This window comes from Nicotiana tomentosiformis, unplaced genomic scaffold, assembly GCF_000390325.3.
Source record: "Nicotiana tomentosiformis unplaced genomic scaffold, ASM39032v3 Un00001, whole genome shotgun sequence".
Lineage (NCBI taxonomy): Eukaryota > Viridiplantae > Streptophyta > Magnoliopsida > Solanales > Solanaceae > Nicotiana > Nicotiana tomentosiformis.
In genome coordinates, this window is record NW_027174560.1 from 3,219,090 (window position 1) to 3,241,973 (window position 22,884).

The 22,884-nt window shown below is 41.1% G+C and overlaps 1 protein-coding gene across 1 annotated transcript; it reads right to left on the minus strand.

The window, feature by feature from the left end:
- Nucleotides 1-801: 801 nt before the first annotated feature.
- On the minus strand, nucleotides 802-21,581 carry LOC138903780 (uncharacterized). Its single transcript, XM_070192347.1, has 8 exons — nucleotides 21,487-21,581; nucleotides 19,992-20,099; nucleotides 18,032-18,193; nucleotides 16,338-16,499; nucleotides 15,329-15,436; nucleotides 2,060-2,167; nucleotides 1,484-1,591; nucleotides 802-940 (listed from the first exon to the last, which is right to left on the minus strand). Exons 1-8 carry the CDS (start codon nucleotides 21,579-21,581, stop codon nucleotides 802-804), a joined length of 990 nt encoding a protein of 329 aa, XP_070048448.1.
- Nucleotides 21,582-22,884: the final 1,303 nt, after the last annotated feature.

Below are 22,884 nucleotides of genomic sequence, written 5' to 3' on the forward strand. Positions count from 1 at the left end.
CAATATTACCTTGAAAGTTCTACAACAGCTCTGGCAGCTAGGCTTGCATGTTCTGCAAACTCAGCTGCTGGTTGAGCAGCAGAGGTAGCATCCTTAAATTTCATGTTCCAATTCTGCCTGCCAATAGAAAAATTACCATTACCATCTCCAGGAAATGATTGCCCATGTTCCAACCTTTCATCCTTGACCATCATCAACACAATATTGTGTTCTACAACAGCTCTGGAAGCTAGGCTTGCATGTTCTACAAACTCAGCTGCTGCTTGAGCAGCAGAGGTAGCACCCTTAAATTTCATGTTCCAATTCTGCCTGCCAACAGGGAAATTACCATTACAATCTCAAGGAAATGATTGCCCATGTTCCAACCTTTCATCCTTGAAACTTAAGTGGAATGAACCACCATCATGAACACAATATTTTCTTGAAAGTTCTACAACTGCTCCTGCAGCTTGGCGTGCATGATCTGAAAACTCAGCCGCATCTTGAGCAGCAGAGGTAGCATCCTTAAAATTCATGTTCCAATTCTGCCTGTCAATAGAAAATTTACCATCTCAAGGAAATGATTGACCATGTGCCAACCTTTTATCCTTGAAACATAATTGGCATGAACCACCATCATCAACACAATATTACCTTGAAAGTTCTACAACAGCTCTGGCAGCTAGGCTTGCATGTTCTGCAAACTCAGCTGCTGCTTGAGCAGCAGAGGTAGCATCCTTAAATTTCATGTTCCAATTCTGACTGCCAATAGAAAAATTACCATTACCATCTCCAGGAAATGATTGCCCATGTTCAAACCTTTCATCCTTGACCATCATCAACATAATATTTCCTTGAAAGTTCTACAACAGCTCTGGAAGCTAGGCTTACTTGTTCTTCAAACTCTGCTGTTGCTTGAGCAGCAGAGGTAGCATCCTTAAATTTCATGTTCCAATTCTGCCTGCCAACAGAAAAATTATCATTACAATATCAAGGAAATGATTGCCCATGTTCCAACCTATCATACTTGAAACTTAAGTGGCATGAACCACCATCATCAATACAATATTGCCTTGAAAGTTCTACAACAGCTCTTGCAGCTAGGCATGCAAGTTCTGAAAACTCAGCCGCTGCTTGAGCAGCAGAGGTAGCATCCTTAAATTTCTTGTTCCAATTGTACATGTCAATAGAAAATTTACCATCTCCAAGAAATGATTGACCATGTGCCAACCTTTTATCCTTGAAACCTAAGTGGCATGAACCACCATCATCAACACAATATTGCCTTGAAAGTTCTACAACAGCTCTGGCAGCTAGGCTTGCATGTTCTGCAAACTAAGCTGCTACTTGAGCACCAGAGGTAGCATCCTTAAATTTCATGTTCCAATTCTGCCTGCCAACAGAAAAATTACCATTACAATCTCAAGGAAATGAGTGCCCATGTTCCAACCTTTCATCCTTGAAACTTAAGTGGCATGAACCACCATCATCAACACAATATTGCCTTGAAAGTTCTACAACAGCTCTTGCAGTTAGGCGTGCATATTCTGAAAACTCAGCCGCTTCTTGAGCAGCAGAGGTAGCATCCTTAAATTTCATGTTCCAATTCTGCCTGTCAATAGAAAATTTACCATCTCCAGGAAATGATTGACCATGTGCCAACCTTTTATCCTTGAAACATAAGTGGCATGAACCACCATCATCAACACAATATTACCTTGAAAGTTCTACAACAGCTCTGGCAGCTAGGCTTGCATGTTCCAATTCTGCCTGCCAATAGAAAAATTACCATTACCATCTCCAGGAAATGATTGCCCATGTTCCAAACTTTTATCCTTGACCATCATCAACACAATATTGCCTTGAAAGTTCTACAACAGCTCTGGCAGCTAGGCTTGCATGTTCTGCAAACTCAGCTGCTGGTTGAGCAGCAGAGGTAGCATCCTTAAATTTTATGTTCCAATTCTGCCTGCCAACAGAAAAATTACCATTACAATCTCAAGGAAATGATTGCCCATGTTCCAACCTTTCATCCTTGAAACTTAAGTTGAATGAACCACCATCATCAACACAATATTGCCTTGAAAGTTCTACAACAGCTCTTGCAGCTTGGCGTGCTTGTTCTGAAAACTCAGCCGCAGCTTGAGCAGCAGAGGTAGCATCCTTAAATTTCATGTTCCAATTCTGCCTGTCAATAGAAAATTTACCATCTCCAGGAAATGATTGACCATGTGCCAACCATTTATCCTTGAAACCTAAGTGGCATGAACCACCATCATCAACACAATATTGCCTTGAAAGTTCTACAACAGCTCTGGCAGCTAGGCTTGCATGTTCTCCAAACTCAGTTGCTGCTTGAGCAGCAGAGGTAGCATGCTTAAATTTCATGTTCCAATTCTGCCTACCAATAGAACAATTACCATTACAATCTCAAGGAAATGATTGCCCATGTTCCAACCTTTCATCCCTGAAACTTAAGTGGAATGAACCACCATCTTCAACACAATATTTCCTTGAAAGTTCTACAACAGCTCTTGCAGCTTGGCGTGCATGTTCTGAAAACTCAGCCGCATCTTGAGCAGCAGAGGTAGCATCCTTAAAATTCATGTTCCAATTCTGCCTGTCAATAGAAAATTTACCATCTCCTGGAAATGATTGACCATGTGCCAACCTTTTCTCCTTGAAACATAATTGGCATGAACCACCATCATCAACATAATATTACCTTGAAAGTTCTACAACAGCTCTGGCAGCTAGGCTTGCATGTTCTGCAAACTCAGCTGCTGGTTGAGCAGCAGAGGTAGCATCCTTAAATTTCATGTTCCAATTCTGCCTGCCAATAGAAAAATTACCATTACCATCTCCAGGAAATGATTGCCCATGTTCCAACCTTTCATCCTTGACCATCATCAACACAATATTGCCTTGAAAGTTCTACAACAGCTCTGGAAGCTAGGCTTGCATGTTCTGCAAACTCAGCTGCTGCTTGAGCAGCAGAGGTAGCACCCTTAAATTTCATGTTCCAATTCTGCCTGCCAACAGGGAAATTACCATTACAATCTCAAGGAAATGATTGCCCATGTTCCAACCTTTCATCCTTGAAACTTAAGTGGAATGAACCACCATCATCAACACAATATTTCCTTGAAAGTTCTACAACAGCTCTTGCAGCTTGGCGTGCATGTTCTGAAAACTCAGCCGCATCTTGAGCAGCAGAGGTAGCATCCTTAAAATTCATGTTCCAATTCTGCCTGTCAATAGAAAATTTACCATCTCCAGGAAATGATTGACCATGTGCCAACCTTTTTCCTTGAAACATAATTGGCATGAACCACCATCATCAACACAATATTACCTTGAAAGTTCTACAACAGCTCTGGCAGCTAGGCTTGCATGTTCTGCAAACTCAGCTGCTGGTTGAGCAGCAGAGGTAGCATCCTTAAATTTCATGTTCCAATTCAGCCTGCCAATAGAAAAATTACCATTACCATCTCCAGGAAATGATTGCCCATGTTCCAACCTTTCATCCTTGACCATCATCAACACAATATTGTGTTCTACAACAGCTCTGGAAGCTAGGCTTGCATGTTCTACAAACTCAGCTGCTGCTTGAGCAGCAGAGGTAGCACCCTTAAATTTCATGTTCCAATTCTGCCTGCCAACAGGGAAATTACCATTACAATCTCAAGGAAATGATTGCCCATGTTCCAACCTTTCATCCTTGAAACTTAAGTGGAATGAACCACCATCATGAACACAATATTTTCTTGAAAGTTCTACAACTGCTCCTGCAGCTTGGCGTGCATGTTCTAAAAACTCAGCCGCATCTTGAGCAGCAGAGGTAGCATCCTTAAAATTCATGTTCCAATTCTGCCTGTCAATAGAAAATTTACCATCTCAAGGAAATGATTGACCATGTGCCAACCTTTTATCCTTGAAACATAATTGGCATGAACCACCATCATCAACACAATATTACCTTGAAAGTTCTACAACAGCTCTGGCAGCTAGGCTTGCATGTTCTGCAAACTCAGCTGCTGCTTGAGCAGCAGAGGTAGCATCCTTAAATTTCATGTTCCAATTCTGACTGCCAATAGAAAAATTACCATTACCATCTCCAGGAAATGATTGCCCATGTTCAAACCTTTCATCCTTGACCATCATCAACATAATATTTCCTTGAAAGTTCTACAACAGCTCTGGAAGCTAGGCTTACATGTTCTTCAAACTCTGCTGTTGCTTGAGCAGCAGAGGTAGCATCCTTAAATTTCATGTTCCAATTCTGCCTGCCAACAGAAAAATTATCATTACAATATCAAGGAAATGATTGCCCATGTTCCAACCTATCATACTTGAAACTTAAGTGGCATGAACCACCATCATCAATACAATATTGCCTTGAAAGTTCTACAACAGCTCTTGCAGCTAGGCATGCAAGTTCTGAAAACTCAGCCGCTGCTTGAGCAGCAGAGGTAGCATCCTTAAATTTCTTGTTCCAATTCTACATGTCAATAGAAAATTTACCATCTCCAAGAAATGATTGACCATGTGCCAACCTTTTATCCTTGAAACCTAAGTGGCATGAACCACCATCATCAACACAATATTGCCTTGAAAGTTCTACAACAGCTCTGGCAGCTAGGCTTGCATGTTCTGCAAACTAAGCTGCTACTTGAGCACCAGAGGTAGCATCCTTAAATTTCATGTTCCAATTCTGCCTGCCAACAGAAAAATTACCATTACAATCTCAAGGAAATGAGTGCCCATGTTCCAACCTTTCATCCTTGAAACTTAAGTGGCATGAACCACCATCATCAACACAATATTGCCTTTAAAGTTCTACAACAGCTCTTGAAGCTAGGCGTGCATGTTCTGAAAACTCAGCCGCTGCTTGAGTAGCAGAGGTAGCATCCTTAAATTTCATGTTCCAATTCTGCCTGTCAATAGAAAATTTACCATCTCCAGGAAATGATTGACCATGTGCCAACCTTTTATCCTTGAAACCTAAGTGGCATGAACCACCATCATCAACACAATATTGCCTTGAAAGTACTACAACAGCTCTGGCAGCTAGGCTTGCATGTTCTCCAAACTCAGCTGCTGCTTGAGCAGCAGAGGTAGCATCCTTACATTTCATGTTCCAATTCTGCCTGCCAATAGAAAAATTACCATTACCATCTCCAGGAAATGATTGCCCATGTTCCAAACTTTTATCCTTGACCATCATCAACACAATATTGCCTTGAAAGTTCTACAACAGCTCTGGCAGCTAGGCTTGCATGTTCTGCAAACTCAGCTGCTGGTTGAGCAGCAGAGGTAGCATCCTTAAATTTTATGTTCCAATTCTGCCTGCCAACAGAAAAATTACCATTACAATCTCAAGGAAATGATTGCCCATGTTCCAACCTTTCATCCTTGAAACTTAAGTTGAATGAACCACCATCATCAACACAATATTGCCTTGAAAGTTCTACAACAGCTCTTGCAGCTTGGTGTGCTTGTTCTGAAAACTCAGCCGCAGCTTGAGCAGCAGAGGTAGCATCCTTAAATTTCATGTTCCAATTCTGCCTGTCAATAGAAAATTTACCATCTCCAGGAAATGATTGACCATGTGCCAACCATTTATCCTTGAAACCTAAGTGGCATGAACCACCATCATCAACACAATATTGCCTTGAAAGTTCTACAACAGCTCTGGCAGCTAGGCTTGCATGTTCTCCAAACTCAGTTGCTGCTTGAGCAGCAGAGGTAGCATCCTTAAATTTCATGTTCCAATTTTGCCTACCAATAGAACAATTACCATTACAATCTCAAGGAAATGATTGCCCATGTTCCAACCTTTCATCCCTGAAACTTAAGTGGAATGAACCACCATCATCAACACAATATTTCCTTGAAAGTTCTACAACAGCTCTTGCAGCTTGGCGTGCATGTTCTGAAAACTCAGCCGCATCTTGAGCACCAGAGGTAGCATCCTTAAAATTCATGTTCCAATTGTGCCTGTCAATAGAAAATTTACCATCTCCTGGAAATGATTGACCATGTGCCAACCTTTTCTCCTTGAAACATAATTGGCATGAACCATTATCATCAACACAATATTACCTTGAAAGTTCTACAACAGCTCTGGCAGCTAGGCTTGCATGTTCTGCAAACTCAGCTGCTGGTTGAGCAGCAGAGGTAGCATCCTTAAATTTCATGTTCCAATTCTGCCTGCCAATAGAAAAATTACCATTACCATCTCCAGGAAATGATTGCCCATGTTCCAACCTTTCATCCTTGACCATCATCAACACAATATTGCCTTGAAAGTTCTACAACAGCTCTGGAAGCTAGGCTTGCATGTTCTGCAAACTCAGCTGCTGCTTGAGCAGCAGAGGTAGCACCCTTAAATTTCATGTTCCAATTCTGCCTGCCAACAGGGAAATTACCATTACAATCTCAAGGAAATGATTGCCCATGTTCCAAGCTTTCATCCTTGAAACTTAAGTGGAATGAACCACCATCATCAACACAATATTTCCTTGAAAGTTCTACAACAGCTCTTGCAACATGGCGTGCATGTTCTGAAAACTCAGCCGCATCTTGAGCAGCAGAGGTAGCATCCTTAAAATTCATGTTCCAATTCTGCCTGTCAATAGAAAATTTACCATCTCCAGGAAATGATTGACCATGTGCCAACCTTTTATCCTTGAAACATAATTGGCATGAACCACCATCATAAACACAATATTACCTTGAAAGTTCTACAACAGCTCTGGCAGCTAGGCTTGCATGTTCTGCAAACTCAGCTGCTGCTTGAGCAGCAGAGGTAGCATCCTTAAATTTCATGTTCCAATTCTGACTGCCAATAGAAAAATTACCATTACCATCTCCAGGAAATGATTGCCCATGTTCAAACCTTTCATCCTTGACCATCATCAACATAATATTTCCTTGAAAGTTCTACAACAGCTCTGGCAGCTAGGCTTACATGTTCTTCAAACTCTGCTGTTGCTTGAGCAGCAGAGGTAGCATCCTTAAATTTCATGTTCCAATTCTGCCTGCCAACAGAAAAATTATCATTACAATATCAAGGAAATGATTGCCCATGTTCCAACCTATCATACTTGAAACTTAAGTGGCATGAACCACTATCATCAATACAATATTGCCTTGAAAGTTCTACAACAGCTCTTGCAGCTAGGCATGCAAGTTCTGAAAATTCAGCCGCTGCTTGAGCAGCAGAGGTAGCATCCTTAAATTTCTTGTTCCAATTCTACATGTCAATAGAAAATTTACCATCTCCAAGAAATGATTGACCATGTGCCAACCTTTTATCCTTGAAACCTAAGTGGCATGAACCACCATCATCAACACAATATTACCTTGAAAGTTCTACAACAGCTCTGGCAGCTAGGCTTGCATGTTCTGCAAACTCAGCTGCTGGTTGAGCAGCAGAGGTAGCATCCTTAAATTTCATGTTCCAATTCTGCCTGCCAACAGAAAAATTACCATTACAATCTCAAGGAAATGATTGCCCATGTTCCAACCTTTCATCCTTGAAACTTAAGTTGAATGAACCACCATCATCAACACAATAATGCCTTGAAAGTTCTACAACAGCTCTTGCAGCTTGGCGTGCTTGTTCTGAAAACTCAGCCGCAGCTTGAGCAGCAGAGGTAGCATCCTTAAAATTCATGTTCCAATTCTGCCTGTCAATAGAAAATTTACCATCTCCAGGAAATGATTGACTATGTGCCAATCTTTTATCCTTGAAACATAAGTGGCATGAACCACCATCATCAACACAATATTATCTTGAAAGTTCTACAACAGCTCTGGCAGCTAGGCTTGCATGTTCTGCAAACTCAGCTGCTGCTTGAGCAGTAGAGGTAGCATCCTTAAATTTCATGTTCCAATTCTGCCTGCCAATAGAAAAATTACCATTACCATCTCCAAGAAATGATTGCCCATGTTCCAAACTTTTATCCTTGACCATCATCAACACAATATTGCCTTGAAAGTTCTACAACAGCTCTGGCAGCTAGGCTTGCATGTTCTGCAAACTCTGCTGTTGCTTGAGCAGCGGAGGTAGCATCCTTAAATTTCATGTTCCAATTCTGCCTGCCAACAGAAAAATTATCATTACAATCTCAAGGAAATGATTGCCCATGTTCCAACCTTTCATCCTTGAAACTTAAGTGGCATGAACCACCATCATCAATATAATATTGCCTTGAAAGTTCTACAACAGCTCTTGCATCTAGTCATGCAAGTTCTGAAAACTCAGCCGTTGCTTGAGCAGCAGAGGTAGCATCCTTAAATTTCATGTTCCAATTCTACCTGTCAATAGAAAATTTACCATCTCCAGGAAATGATTGACCATGTGCCAACCTTTTATCCTTGAAACCTAAGTGGCATGAACCACCATCATCAACACAATATTGCCTTGAAAGTTCTACAACAGCTCTGGCAGCTAGGCTTGCATGTTCTCCAAACTCAGTTGCTGCTTGAGCAGCAGAGGTAGCATCCTTAAATTTCATGTTCCAATTCTACTTACCAATAGAAAAATTACCATTACAATCTCAAGGAAATGATTGCCCATGTTCCAACCTTTCATCCTTGAAACTTAAGTGGAATGAAACACCATCATCAACACAATATTTCCTTGAAAGTTCTACAACAGCTCTTGCAGCTTGGCGTGCATGTTCTGAAAACTCAGCCGCATCTTGAGCAGCAGAGGTAGCATCCTTAAAATTCATGTTCCAATTCTGCCTGTCAATAGAAAATTTACCATCTCCAGGAAATGATTGACCATGTGCCAACCTTTTATCCTTGAAACATAATTGGCATGAACCACCATCATCAACACAATATTACCTTGAAAGTTCTACAACAACTCTGGCAGCTAGGCTTGCATGTTCCAATTCTGCCTGCCAATAGAAAAATTACCATTACCATCTCCAGGAAATGATTGCCCATGTTCCAACCTTTCATCCTTGACCATCATCAACATAATATTTCCTTGAATGTTCTACAACAGCTGTGGCAGCTAGGCTTGCATGTTCTGCAAACTCTGCGGTTGCTTGAGCTGCAGAGGTAGCATCCTTAAATTTCATGTTCCAATTCTGCCTGCCAACAGAAAAATTATCATTACACTCTCAAGGAAATGATTGCCCATGTTCCAACCTTTCATCCTTGAAACTTAAGTGGCATGAACCACCATCATCAATATAATATTGCCTTGAAAGTTCTACAACAGCTATTGCATCTAGACATGCAAGTTCTGAAAACTCAGCCGCTGCTTGAGCAGCAGAGGTAGCATCCTTAAATTTCATGTTCCAATTCTGCCTGTCAATAGAAAATTTACCATCTCCAGGAAATGATTGACCATGTGCCAACCTTTTATCCTTGAAACCTAAGTGGCATGAACCACCATCATCAACACAATATTGCCTTAAAAGTTCTACAACAGCTCTGGCAGCTAAGCTTGCATGTTCTCCAAACTCAGTTGTTGCTTGAGCAGCAGAGGTAGCATCCTTAAATTTCATGTTCCAATTCTCCCTACCAATAGAAAAATTACCATTACAATCTCAAGGAAATGATTGCCCATGTTCCAACCTTTCATCCTTGAAACTTAAGTGGAATGAACCACCATCATCAACACAATATTTCCTTGAAAGTTCTACAACACTCTTGCAGCTTGGCGTGCATGTTCTGAAAACTCAGCCGCATCTTGAGCAGCAGAGGTAGCATCCTTAAAATTCATGTTCCAATTCTACCTGTCAATAGAAAATTTACCATCTCCAGGAAATGATTGACCATGTGCCAACCTTTTATCCTTGAAACATAATTGGCAGGAACCACCATCATCAACACAATATTACCTTGAAAGTTCTACAATAGCTCTGGCAGCTAGGCTTGCATGTTCTGCAAACTCAGCTGCTGGTTGAGCAGCAGAGGTAGCATCCTTAAATTTCATGTTCCAATTCTGCCTGCCAATAGAAAAATTACCATTACCATCTCCAGGAAATGATTGCCCATGTTCCAACCTTTTATCCTTGACCATCATCAACACAATATTGCCTTGAAAGTTCTACAACAGCTCTGGAAGCTAGGCTTGCATGTTCTGCAAACTCAGCTGCTGCTTGAGCAGTAGAGGTAGCACTCTTAAATTTCATGTTCCAATTCTGCCTGCCAACAGGGAAATCACCATTACAATCTCAAGGAAATGATTGCCCATGTTCCAACCTTTCATCCTTGAAACTTAAGTGGAATGAACCACCATCATCAACACAATATTTCCTTGAAAGTTCTACAACAGCTCTTGCAGCTTGGCGTGCTTGTTCTGAAAACTAAGCCGCATCTTGAGCAGTAGCGGTAGCATCCTTAAAATTCATGTTCCAATTCTGCCTGTCAATAGAAAATTTACCATCTCCAGGAAATGATTGACCATGTGCCAACCTTTTATCCTTGAAACATAATTGGCATGAACCACCATCATCAACACAATATTACCTTGAAAGTTCTACAACAGCTCTGGCAGCTAGGCTTGCATGTTCTGCAAACTCAGCTGCTGGTTGAGCAGCAGAGGTAGCATCCTTAAATTTCATGTTCCAATTCTACCTGCCAATAGAAAAATTACCATTACCATCTCCAGGAAATGATTGCCCATGTTCCAACCTTTCATCCTTGACCATCATCAACACAATATTGCCTTGAAAGTTCTACAACAGCTCTGGAAGCTAGGCTTGCATGTTCTGCAAACTCAGCTGCTGCTTGAGCAGCAGAGGTAGCACCCTTAAATTTCATGTTCCAATTCTGCCTGCCAACAGGGAAATTACCATTACAATCTCAAGGAAATGATTTCCCATGTTCCAACCTTTCATCCTTGAAACTTAAGTGGAATGAACCACCATCATCAACACAATATTTCCTTGAAAGTTCTACAACAGCTCTTGCAGCTTGGCGTGTATGTTCTGAAAACTCAGCCGCATCTTGAGCAGTAGAGGTAACATCCTTAAAATTCATGTTCCAATTCTGCCTGTCAATAGAAAATTTACCATCTCCAGGAAATGATTGACCATGTGCCAACCTTTTATCCTTGAAACATAATTGGCATGAACCACCATCATCCACACAATATTACCTTGAAAGTTCTACAACAGCTCTGTTAGCTAGGCTTGCATGTTCTGCAAACTCAGCTGCTGCTTGAGCAGCAGAGGTAGCATCCTTAAATTTCATGTTCCAATCTGCCTGCCAATAGAAAAATTACCATTACCATCTCCAGGAAATGATTGCCCATGTTCAAACCTTTCATCCTTGACCATCATCAACACAATATTTCCTTGAAAGTTCTACAACAGCTCTGGCAGCTAGGCTTACATGTTCTTCAAACTCTGCTGTTGCTTGAGCAGCAGAGGTAGCATCCTTAAATTTCATGTTCCAATTCTGCCTGCCAACAGAAAAATTATCATTACAATATCAAGGAAATGATTGCCCATGTTCCAACCTATCATCCTTGAAACTTAAGTGGCATGAACCACCATCATCAATACAATATTGCCTTGAAAGTTCTACAACAGCTCTTGCAGCTAGGCATGCAAGTTCTGAAAACTCAGCCGCTGCTTGAGCAGCAGAGGTAGCATCCTTAAATTTCTTGTTCCAATTCTGCATGTCAATAGAAAATTTACCATCTCCAAGAAATGATTGACCATGTGCCAACCTTTTATCCTTGAAACCTAAGTGTCATGAACCACCATCATCAACACAATATTGCCTTGAAAGTACTACAACAGCTCTGGCAGCTAGGCTTGCATGTTCTCCAAACTCAGCTGCTGCTTGAGCAGCAGAGGTAGCATCCTTAAATTTCATGTTCCAATTCTACCTGCCAATAGAAAAATTACCATTACCATCTCCAGGAAATGATTGCCCATGTTCCAACCTTTCATCCTTGACCATCATCAACACAATATTGCCTTGAAAGTTCTACAACAGCTCTGGAAGCTAGGCTTGCATGTTCTGCAAACTCAGCTGCTGCTTGAGCAGCAGAGGTAGCACCCTTAAATTTCATGTTCCAATTCTGCCTGCCAACAGGGAAATTACCATTACAATCTCAAGGAAATGATTGCCCATGTTCCAACCTTTCATCCTTGAAACTTAAGTGGCATGAACCACCATCATCAACACAATATTGCCTTTAAAGTTCTACAATAGCTCTTGAAGCTAGGCGTGCATGTTCTAAAAACTCAGCCGCTGCTTGAGCAGCAGAGGTAGCATCCTTAAATTTCATGTTTCAATTCTGCCTGTCAATAGAAAATTTACCATCTCCAGGAAATGATTGACCATGTGCCAACCTTTTATCCTTGAAACATAATTGGCATGAACCACCATCATCCACACAATATTACCTTGAAAGTTCTACAACAGCTGTGTTAGCTAGGCTTGCATGTTCTGCAAACTCAGCTGCTGCTTGAGCAGCAGAGGTAGCATCCTTAAATTTCATGTTCCAATCTGCCTGCCAATAGAAAAATTACCATTACCATCTCCAGGAAATGATTGCCCATGTTCAAACCTTTCATCCTTGACCATCATCAACACAATATTTTCTTGAAAGTTCTACAACAGCTCTGGCAGCTAGGCTTACATGTTCTTCAAACTCTGATGTTGCTTGAGCAGCAGAGGTAGCATCCTTAAATTTCATGTTCCAATTCTGCCTGCCAACAGAAAAATTATCATTACAATATCAAGGAAATGATTGCCCATGTTCCAACCTATCATCCTTGAAACTTAAGTGGCATGAACCACCATCATCAATACAATATTGCCTTGAAAGTTCTACAACAGCTCTTGCAGCTAGGCATGCAAGTTCTGAAAACTCAGCCGCTGCTTGAGCAGCAGAGGTAGCATCCTTAAATTTCTTGTTCCAATTCTGCATGTCAATAGAAAATTTACCATCTCCAAGAAATGATTGACCATGTGCCAACCTTTTATCCTTGAAACCTAAGTGTCATGAACCACCATCATCAACACAATATTGCCTTGAAAGTACTACAACAGCTCTGGCAGCTAGGCTTGCATGTTCTCCAAACTCAGCTGCTGCTTGAGCAGCAGAGGTAGCATCCTTAAATTTCATGTTCCAATTCTGCCTCTGCCAATAGAAAAATTACCATTACCATCTCCAGGAAATGATTGCCCATGTTCCAACCTTTCATCCTTGACCATCATCAACACAATATTGCCTTGAAAGTTCTACAACAGCTCTGGCAGCTAGGCTTCCATGTTCTGCAAACTAAGCTGCTACTTGAGCAGCAGAGGTAGCATCCTTAAATTTCATGTTCCAATTCTGCCTGCCAACAGAAAAATTACCATTACAATCTCAAGGAAATGAGTGCCCATGTTCCAACCTTTCATCCTTGAAACTTAAGTGGCATGAACCACCATCATCAACACAATATTGCCTTTAAAGTTCTACAATAGCTCTTGAAGCTAGGCGTGCATGTTCTAAAAACTCAGCCGCTGCTTGAGCAGCAGAGGTAGCATCCTTAAATTTCATGTTTCAATTCTGCCTGTCAATAGAAAATTTACCATCTCCAGGAAATGATTGACCATGTGCCAACCTTTTATCCTTGAAACCTAAGTGGCATGAACCACCATCATCAACACAATATTGCCTTGAAAGTACTACAACAGCTCTGGCAGCTAGGCTTGCATGTTCTCCAAACTCAGCTGTTGCTTGAGCAGCAGAGGTAGCATCCTTAAATTTCATGTTCCAATTCTGCCTGCCAATAGAAAAATTACCATTACCATCTCCAGGAAATAATTGCCCATGTTCCAACCTTTCATCCTTGACCATCATCAACACAATATTGCCTTGAAAGTTCTACAACAGCTCTGGCAGCTAGGCTTGCATGTTCTGCAAACTCAGCTGCTGGTTGAGCAGCAGAGGTAGCATCCTTAAATTTCATGTTCCAATTCTGCCTGCTAACAGAAAAATTACCATTACAATCTCAAGGAAATGATTGCCCATGTTCCAACCTTTCATCCTCGAAACTTAAGTTGAATGAACCACCATCATCAACACAATATTTCCTTGAAAGTTCTACAACAGCTCTTGCAGCTTGGCGTGCTTGTTCTAAAAACTCAGCCGCAGCTTGAGCAGCAGAGGTAGCATCCTTAAAATTCATGTTCCAATTCTGCCTGTCAATAGAAAATTTACCATCTCCAGGAAATGATTGACTATGTGCCAACCTTTTATCCTTGAAACATAAGTGGCATGAACCACCATCATCAACACAATATTATCTTGAAAGTTCTACAACAGCTCTGGCAGCTAGGCTTGCATGTTCTGCAAACTCAGCTGCTTCTTGAGCAGCAGAGGTAGCATCCTTAAATTTCATGTTCCAATTCTGCCTGCCAATAGAAAAATTACCATTACCATCTGCAGGAAATGATTACCCATGTTCCAACCTTTCATCCTTGACCATCATCAACACAATATTTCCTTGAAAGTTCTACAAGAGCTCTGGCACCTAGGCTTGCATGTTCTGCAAACTTTGCTGTTGCTTGAGCAGCAGAGGTAGCATCCTTAAATTTCATGTTCCAATTCTGCCTGCCAACAGAAAAATTATCATTACAATCTCAATGAAATGATTGCCCATGTTCCAACCTTTCATCTTTGAAACTTAAGTGGCATGAACCACCATCATCAATACAATATTGCGTTGAAAGTTCTACAACAGCTCTTGCAGCTAGGCATGCAAGTTCTGAAAACTCAGCCGCTGCTTGAGCAGCAGCGGTAGCATCCTTAAATTTCATGTTCCAATTCTGCCTGTCAATAGAAAATTTACCATCTCGAGGAAATGATTGACCATGTGCCAACCTTTTATCCTTGAAACCTAAGTGGCATGAAACACCATCATCAACACAATATTGCCTTGAAAGTTCTACAACTGCTCTGGCAGCAAGGCTTGCATGTTCTCCAAACTAAGCTGCTGTTTGAGCAGCAGAGGTAGCATCCTTAAATTTCATGTTCCAATTCTGCCTGTCAATAGAAAATTTACCATCTCCAGGAAATGATTGACCATGTGCCAACCTTTTATCCTTGAAACCTAAGTGGCCTGAACCACCATCATCAACACAATATTGCCTTGAAAGTTCTACAACAGCTCCGGCAGCTAGGCTTGCATGTTCTGCAAACTCAGCTGCTGGTTGAGCAGCAGAGGTAGCGTCCTTAAATTTCATGTTCCAATTCTGCCTGCCAACAGAAAAATTACCATTACAATCTCAAGGAAATGATTGCCCATGTTCCAACCTTTCATCCTTGAAACTTAAGTTGAATGAACCACCATCATCAACACAATATTGCCTTGAAAGTTCTACAACAGCTCTTGCAGCTTGGCGTGCTTGTTCTGAAAACTCAGCCGCAGCTTGAGCAGCAGAGGTAGCATCCTTAAAATTCATGTTCCAATTCTGCCTGTCAATAGAAAATTTACCATCTCCAAGAAATGATTGACTATGTGCCAACCTTTTATCCTTGAAACATAAGTGGCATGAACCACCATCATCAACACAATATTATCTTGAAAGTTCTACAACAGATCTGGCAGCTAGGCTTGCATGTTCTGCAAACTCAGTTGCTGCTTGAGCAGCAGAGGTAGCATCCTTAAATTTCATGTTTCAATTCTGCCTGCCAATAGGAAAATTATCATTACCATCTCCAGGAAATGATTGCCCATGTTCCAACCTTTCATCCTTGACCATCATCAACACAATATTTCCTTGAAAGATCTACAATAGCTCTGGCAGCTAGGCTTGCATGTTCTGCAAACTCTGCTGTTGCTTGAGCAGCAGAGGTAGCATCCTTAAATTTCATGTTCCAATTCTGCCTGCCAACAGAAAAATTATCATTACAATCTCAAGGAAATGAATGCCCATGTTCCAACCTTTCATCCTTGAAACTTAAGTGGCATGAACCACCATCATCAATACAATATTATATTGAAAGTTCTACAACAGCTCTTGCAGCTAGGCATGCAAGTTCTGAAAACTCAGCCGCTGCTTGAGCAGCAGAGGTAGCATCCTTAAATTTCATGTTCCAATTCTGCCTGTCAATAGAAGATTTACCATCTCCAGGAAATGATTGACCATGTGCCAACCTTTTATACTTGAAACCTAAGTGGCATGAACCACCATCATCAACACAATATTGCCTTGAAAGTTCTACAACAGCTCTGGCAGCTAGGCTTGCATATTCTCCAAACTCAGCTGCTGCTTGAGCAGCAGAGGTAGCATCCTTAAATTTCATGTTCCAATTCTGCCTGCCAACAGAAAAATTATCATTACAATCTCAAGGTAATGATTGCCCATGTTCTAACCTTTCATCCTTGAAACTTAAGTGGAATGAACCACCATCATCAACACAATATTGCCTTGAAAGTTCTACATAAGCTCTTGCAGCTTGGCATGCATGTTCTGAAAACTCAGCCGCAGCTTGAGCAGCAGAGGTAGCATCCTTAAAATTCATGTTACAATTCTGCCTATCAAAAGAAAATTTACCATCTCTAGGAAATGATTGACTATGTGCCAACCTTTTATCCTTGATACATAAGTGGCATGAACCAGCATCATCAACACAATATTACCTTGAAAGTTCTACAACAGCTCTGGCAGCTAGGCTTGCATGTTCTGCAAACTCAGCTGCTGCTTGAGCAGCAGAGGTAGCATCCTTAAATTTCATGTTCCAATTCTGCCTGCCAATAGAAAAATTACCATTACCATCTGCAGGAAATGATTGCCCATGTTCCAACCTTTCATCCTTGACCATCATCAACACGATATTTCCTTGAAAGTTCTACAATAGCTTTGGCAGCTAGGCTTGCATGTTCTGCAAACTCTGCTGTTGCTTGAGCAGCAGAGGTAGCATCCTTAAATTTCATGTTCCAATTCTGCCTGCCAACAGAACAATTATCATTACAATCTCAAGGAAATGAATGCCCATGTTCCAACCTTTCATCCTTGAAACTTAAGTGGCATGAACCACCATCATCAATACAATATTACATTGAAAGTTCTACAACAGCTCTTGCAGCTAGGCATGCAAGTTCTGAAAACTCAGCCGCTGCTTGAGCAGCAGAGGTAGCATCCTTAAATTTCATGTTCCAATTCTACCTGTCAATAGAAGATTTACCATCTCCAGGAAATGATTGACCATGTGCCAACCTTTTATACTTGAAACCTAAGTGGCATGAACCACCATCATCAACACAATATTGCCTTGAAAGTTCTACAACAGCTCTGGCAGCTAGGCTTGCATGTTCTGCAAACTCAGTTGCTGCTTGAGCAGCAGAGGTAGCATCCTTAAATTTCATGTTTCAATTCTGCCTGCCAATAGGAAAATTATCATTACCATCTCCAGGAAATGATTGCCTATGTTCCAACCTTTCATCCTTGACCATCATCAACACAATATTTCCTTGAAAGTTCTACAATAGCTCTGGCAGCTAGGCTTGCATGTTCTGCAAACTCTGCTGTTGCTTGAGCAGCAGAGGTAGCATCCTTAAATTTCATGTTCCAATTCTGCCTGCCAACAAAAAAATTATCATTACAATCTCAAGGAAATGAATGCCCATGTTCCAACCTTTCATCCTTGAAACTTAAGTGGCATGAACCACCATCATCAATACAATATTACATTGAAAGTTCTACAACAGCTCTTGCAGCTAGGCATGCAAGTTCTGAAAACTCAGCCGCTGCTTGAGCAGCAGAGGTAGCATCCTTAAATTTCATGTTCCAATTCTGCCTGTCAATAGAAGATTTACCATCTCCAGGAAATGATTGACCATGTGCCAACCTTTTATACTTGAAACCTAAGTGGCATGAACCACCATCATCAACACAATATTGCCTTGAAAGTTCTACAACAGCTCTGGCAGCTAGGCTTGCATATTCTCCAAACTCAGCTGCTGCTTGAGCAGCAGAGGTAGCATCCTTAAATTTCATGTTCCAATTCTGCCTGCCAACAGAAAAATTATCATTACAATCTCAAGGTAATGATTGCCCATGTTCTAACCTTTCATCCTTGTAACTTAAGTGGAATGAACCACCATCATCAACACAATATTGCCTTGAAAGTTCTACATAAGCTCTTGCAGCTTGGCATGCATGTTCTGAAAACTCAGCCGCAGCTTGAGCAGCAGAGGTAGCATCCTTAAAATTCATGTTCCAATTCTGCCTGTCAAAAGAAAATTTACCATCTCTAGGAAATGATTGACTATGTGCCAACCTTTTATCCTTGATACATAAGTGGCATGAACCAGCATCATCAACACAATATTACCTTGAAAGTTCTACAACAGCTCTGGCAGCTAGGCTTGCATGTTCTGCAAACTCAGCTGCTGCTTGAGCAGCAGAGGTAGCATCCTTAAATTTCATGTTCCAATTCTGCCTGCCAATAGAAAAATTACCATTACCATCTGCAGGAAATGATTGCCCATGTTCCAACCTTTCATCCTTGACCATCATCAACACGATATTTCCTTGAAAGTTCTACAATAGCTCTGGCAGCTAGGCTTGCATGTTCTGCAAACTCTGCTGTTGCTTGAGCAGCAGAGGTAGCATCCTTAAATTTCATGTTCCAATTCTGCCTGCCAACAGAAAAATTATCATTACAATCTCAAGGAAATGAATGCCCATGTTCCAACCTTTCATCCTTGAAACTTAAGTGGCATGAACCACCATCATCAATACAATATTACATTGAAAGTTCTACAACAGCTCTTGCAGCTAGGCATGCAAGTTCTGAAAACTCAGCCGCTGCTTGAGCAGCAGAGGTAGCATCCTTAAATTTCATGTTCCAATTCTACCTGTCAATAGAAGATTTACCATCTCCAGGAAATGATTGACCATGTGCCAACCTTTTATACTTGAAACCTAAGTGGCATGAACCACCATCATCAACACAATATTGCCTTGAAAGTTCTACAACAGCTCTGGCAGCTAGGCTTGCATATTCTCCAAACTCAGCTGCTGCTTGAGCAGCAGAGGTAGCATCCTTAAATTTCATGTTCCAATTCTGCCTGCCAATAGAAAAATTACCATTACAATCTCAAGGAAATGATTGCCCATGTTCCAACCTTAATGAACCACCATCATCAACACAATATTTCCTTTAAAGTTCTCCAACAGCTCTGGTAGCTAGGCTTGCATATTCTCCAAAATCAGCCGCTGCTTGAGCAGCAGAGGTAGCATCCTTAAATTTCATGTTCCAATTCTGCCTGCCAACAGAAAAATTACCATTACCATCTCCAGCAAATGATTTCCCATGTTCCAATCTTTCATCCTTGAAACCTAAGTGGCATGAATCACCATCATCAACACAATATTGCCTTGAAAGTTCTACAAAAGCTCTGGCGGCTAGGGTTGCAAGTTCTGAAAACTCAGCCGCTGCTTGAGCAGCAGAGGTAGCATCCTTAAATTTCATGTTCCAATTCTACCTGTCAATAGAAGATTTACCATCTCCAGGAAATGATTGACCATGTGCCAACCTTTTATACTTGAAACCTAAGTGGCATGAAACACCATCATCAACACAATATTGCCTTGAAAGTTCTACAACTGCTCTGGCAGCTAGGCTTGCATGTTCTCCAAACTAAGCTGCTGCTTGAGAAGCAGAGGTAGCATCCTTAAATTTCATGTTCCAATTCTGCCTGTCAATAGAAAATTTACCATCTCCAGGAAATGATTGACCATGTGCCAACCTTTTATCCTTGAAACCTAAGTGGCCTGAACCACCATCATCAACACAATATTGCCTTGAAAGTTCTACAACAGCTCTAGCAGCTAGGCTTGCATGTTCTGCAAACTCAGCTGCTGGTTGAGCAGCAGAGGTAGCATCCTTAAATTTCATGTTCCAATTCTGCTTGCCAACAGAAAAATTACCATTACAATCTCAAGGAAATGATTGCCCATGTTCCAACCTTTCATCCTTGAAATTTAATTTGAATGAACCACCATCGTCAACACAATATTGCCTTGAAAGTTCTACAACAGCTCTTGCAGCTTGGCGTGCTTTTTCTGAAAATTCAGCCGCAGCTTGAGCAGCAGAGGTAGCATCCTTAAAATTCATGTTCCAATTCTGCCTGTCAATAGAAAATTTACCATCTCCAGGAAATGATTGACTATGTGCCAACCTTTTATCCTCGAAACATAAGTGGCATGAACCACCATCATCAACAGAATATTATCTTGAAAGTTCTACAACAGCTCTGGCAGCTAGGCTTGCATGTTCTGCAAACTCAGTTGCTGCTTGAGAAGCAGAGGTAGCATCCTTAAATTTCATGTTTCAATTATGCCTGCCAATAGAAACATTACCATTACCATCTGCAGGAAATGATTGCCCATGTTCCAACCTTTCATCCTTGACCATCATCAACACGATATTTCCTTGAAAGTTCTACAATAGCTCTGGCAGCTAGGCTTGCATGTTCTGCAAACTCTGCTGTTGCTTGAGCAGCAGAGGTAGCATCCTTAAATTTCATGTTACAATTCTGCCTGCCAACAGAAAAATTATCATTACAATCTCAAGGAAATGAATGCCCATGTTCCAACCTCTCATCCTTGAAACTTAAGTGGCATGAACCACCATCATCAATACAATATTGCATTGAAAGTTCTACAACAGCTCTTGCAGCTAGGCATGCAAGTTTTGAAAACTCAGCCGCTGCTTGAGCAGCAGAGGTAGCATCCTTAAATTTCATGTTCCAATTCTGCCTGTCAATAGAAAATTTACCATCTCCAGGAAATGATTGACCATGTGCCAACCTTTTATACTTGAAACCTAAGTGGCATGAACCACCATCATCAACACAATATTTCCTTTAAAGTTCTCCAACAGCTCTGGTAGCTAGGCTTGCATATTCTCCAAAATCAGCCGCTGCTTGAGCAACAGAGGTAGCATCCTTAAATTTCAAGTTCCAATTCTGCCTGCCAATAGAAAAATTACCATTACCATCTCAAGGAGATGATTGTCCATGTTCCAACCTTTTATCCTTGAAACCTAAGTGGCATGAACCACCATCATTAACACAATATTGCCTTGAAAGTTCTACAACAGCTCTGGCAGCTAGGCTTGCATGTTCTCCAAACTAAGCTGCTGCTTGAGCAGAAGAGGTAGCATCCTTAAATTTCATGTTCCAATTCTGCCTGTCAATAGAAAATTTACCATCTCCAGGAAATGATTGACCATGTGCCAACCTTTTATCCTTGAAACCTAAGTGGCCTGAACCACCATCATCAACACAATATTGCCTTGTAAGTTCTACAACAGCTCTGGCAGCTAGGCTTGCATGTTCTGCAAACTCAGCTACTGGTTGAGCAGCAGAGGTAGCATCCTTAAATTTCATGTTCCAATTCTGCCTGCCAACAGAAAAATTACCATTAAAATCTCAAGGAAATGATTGCCCATGTTGGAACCTTTCATCCTTGAAACTTACGTTGAATGAACCACCATCATCAACACAATATTGCCTTGAAAGTTCTACAACAGCTCTTGCAGCTTGGCATGCTTGTTCTGAAAACTCAGCCGCAGCTTGAGCAGCAGAGGTAGCATCCTTAAAATTCATGTTCCAATTCTCCCTGTCAATAGAAAATTTACCATCTCCAGGAAATGATTGACTATGTGCCAACCTTTTATCCTTGAAACATAAGTGGCATGAACCACCATCATCAACACAATATTATATTGAAAGTTCTACAACAATTCTGGCAGCTAGGCAAGCATGTTCTGCAAACTCAGTTGCTACTTAAGCAGCAGAGGTAGCATCCTTAAATTTCATGTTTCAATTCTGCCTGCTAATAGAAAAATTACCATTACCATCTGCAGGAAATGATTGCCCATGTTCCAACCTTTAATCCTTGACCATCATCAGCACGATATTTCCTTGAAAGTTCTACAACAGCTCTGGCAGCTAGGCTTGCATGTTCTGCAAATTCTGCTATTGCTTGAGCAGCAGAGGTAGCATCCTTAAATTTCATGTTCCAATTCTGCCTGCCAACAGAAAAATTATCATTACAATCTCAAGGTAATGATTGCCCATGTTCCAACCTTTCATCCTTGAAGCTTAAGTGGAATGAACCACCATCATCAACACAATATTACCTTGAAAGTTCTACAACAGCTCTTGCAGCTTGGCGTGCATGTTCTGAAAACTCAGCCGCAGCTTGAGCAGCAGAGGTAGCATCCTTAAAATTCATGTTCCAATTCTGCCTGTCAATAGAAAATTTACCATCTCTAGGAAATGATTGACTATGTGCCAACCTTTTATCCTTGAAACATAAGTGGCATGAACCACCATCATCAACACAATATTACCTTGAAAGTTCAACAACAGCTCTGGCAGCTAGGCTTGCATGTTCTGCAAACTCAGCTGCTGCTTGAGCAACAGAGGTAGCATCCTTAAATTTCATGTTCTAATTCTGCTTGCCAATAGAAAAATTACCATTACCATCTGCAGGAAATGATTGCCCATGTTCCAACCTTTCATCCTTGACCATCATCAACACGATATATCCTTGAAAGTTCTACAATAGCTCTGGCAGCTAGGCTTGCATGTTCTGCAAACTCTGCTGTTGCTTGAGCAGCAGAGGTAGCATCCTTAAATTTTATGTTCCAATTCTGCCTGCCAACAGAAAAATTATCATTACAATCTCAAGGAAATGATTGCCCATGTTCCAACCTTTCATCCTTGAAACTTAAGTGGCATGAACCACCATCATCAATACAATATTGCATTGAAAGTTCTACAATAGCTCATGCAGCTAGGCATGCAAGTTCTGAAAACTCAGCCGCTGCTTGAGCAGCAGAGGTAGCATCCTTAAATTTCATGTTCCAATTCTGCCTGTCAATAGAAAATTTACCATCTCCAG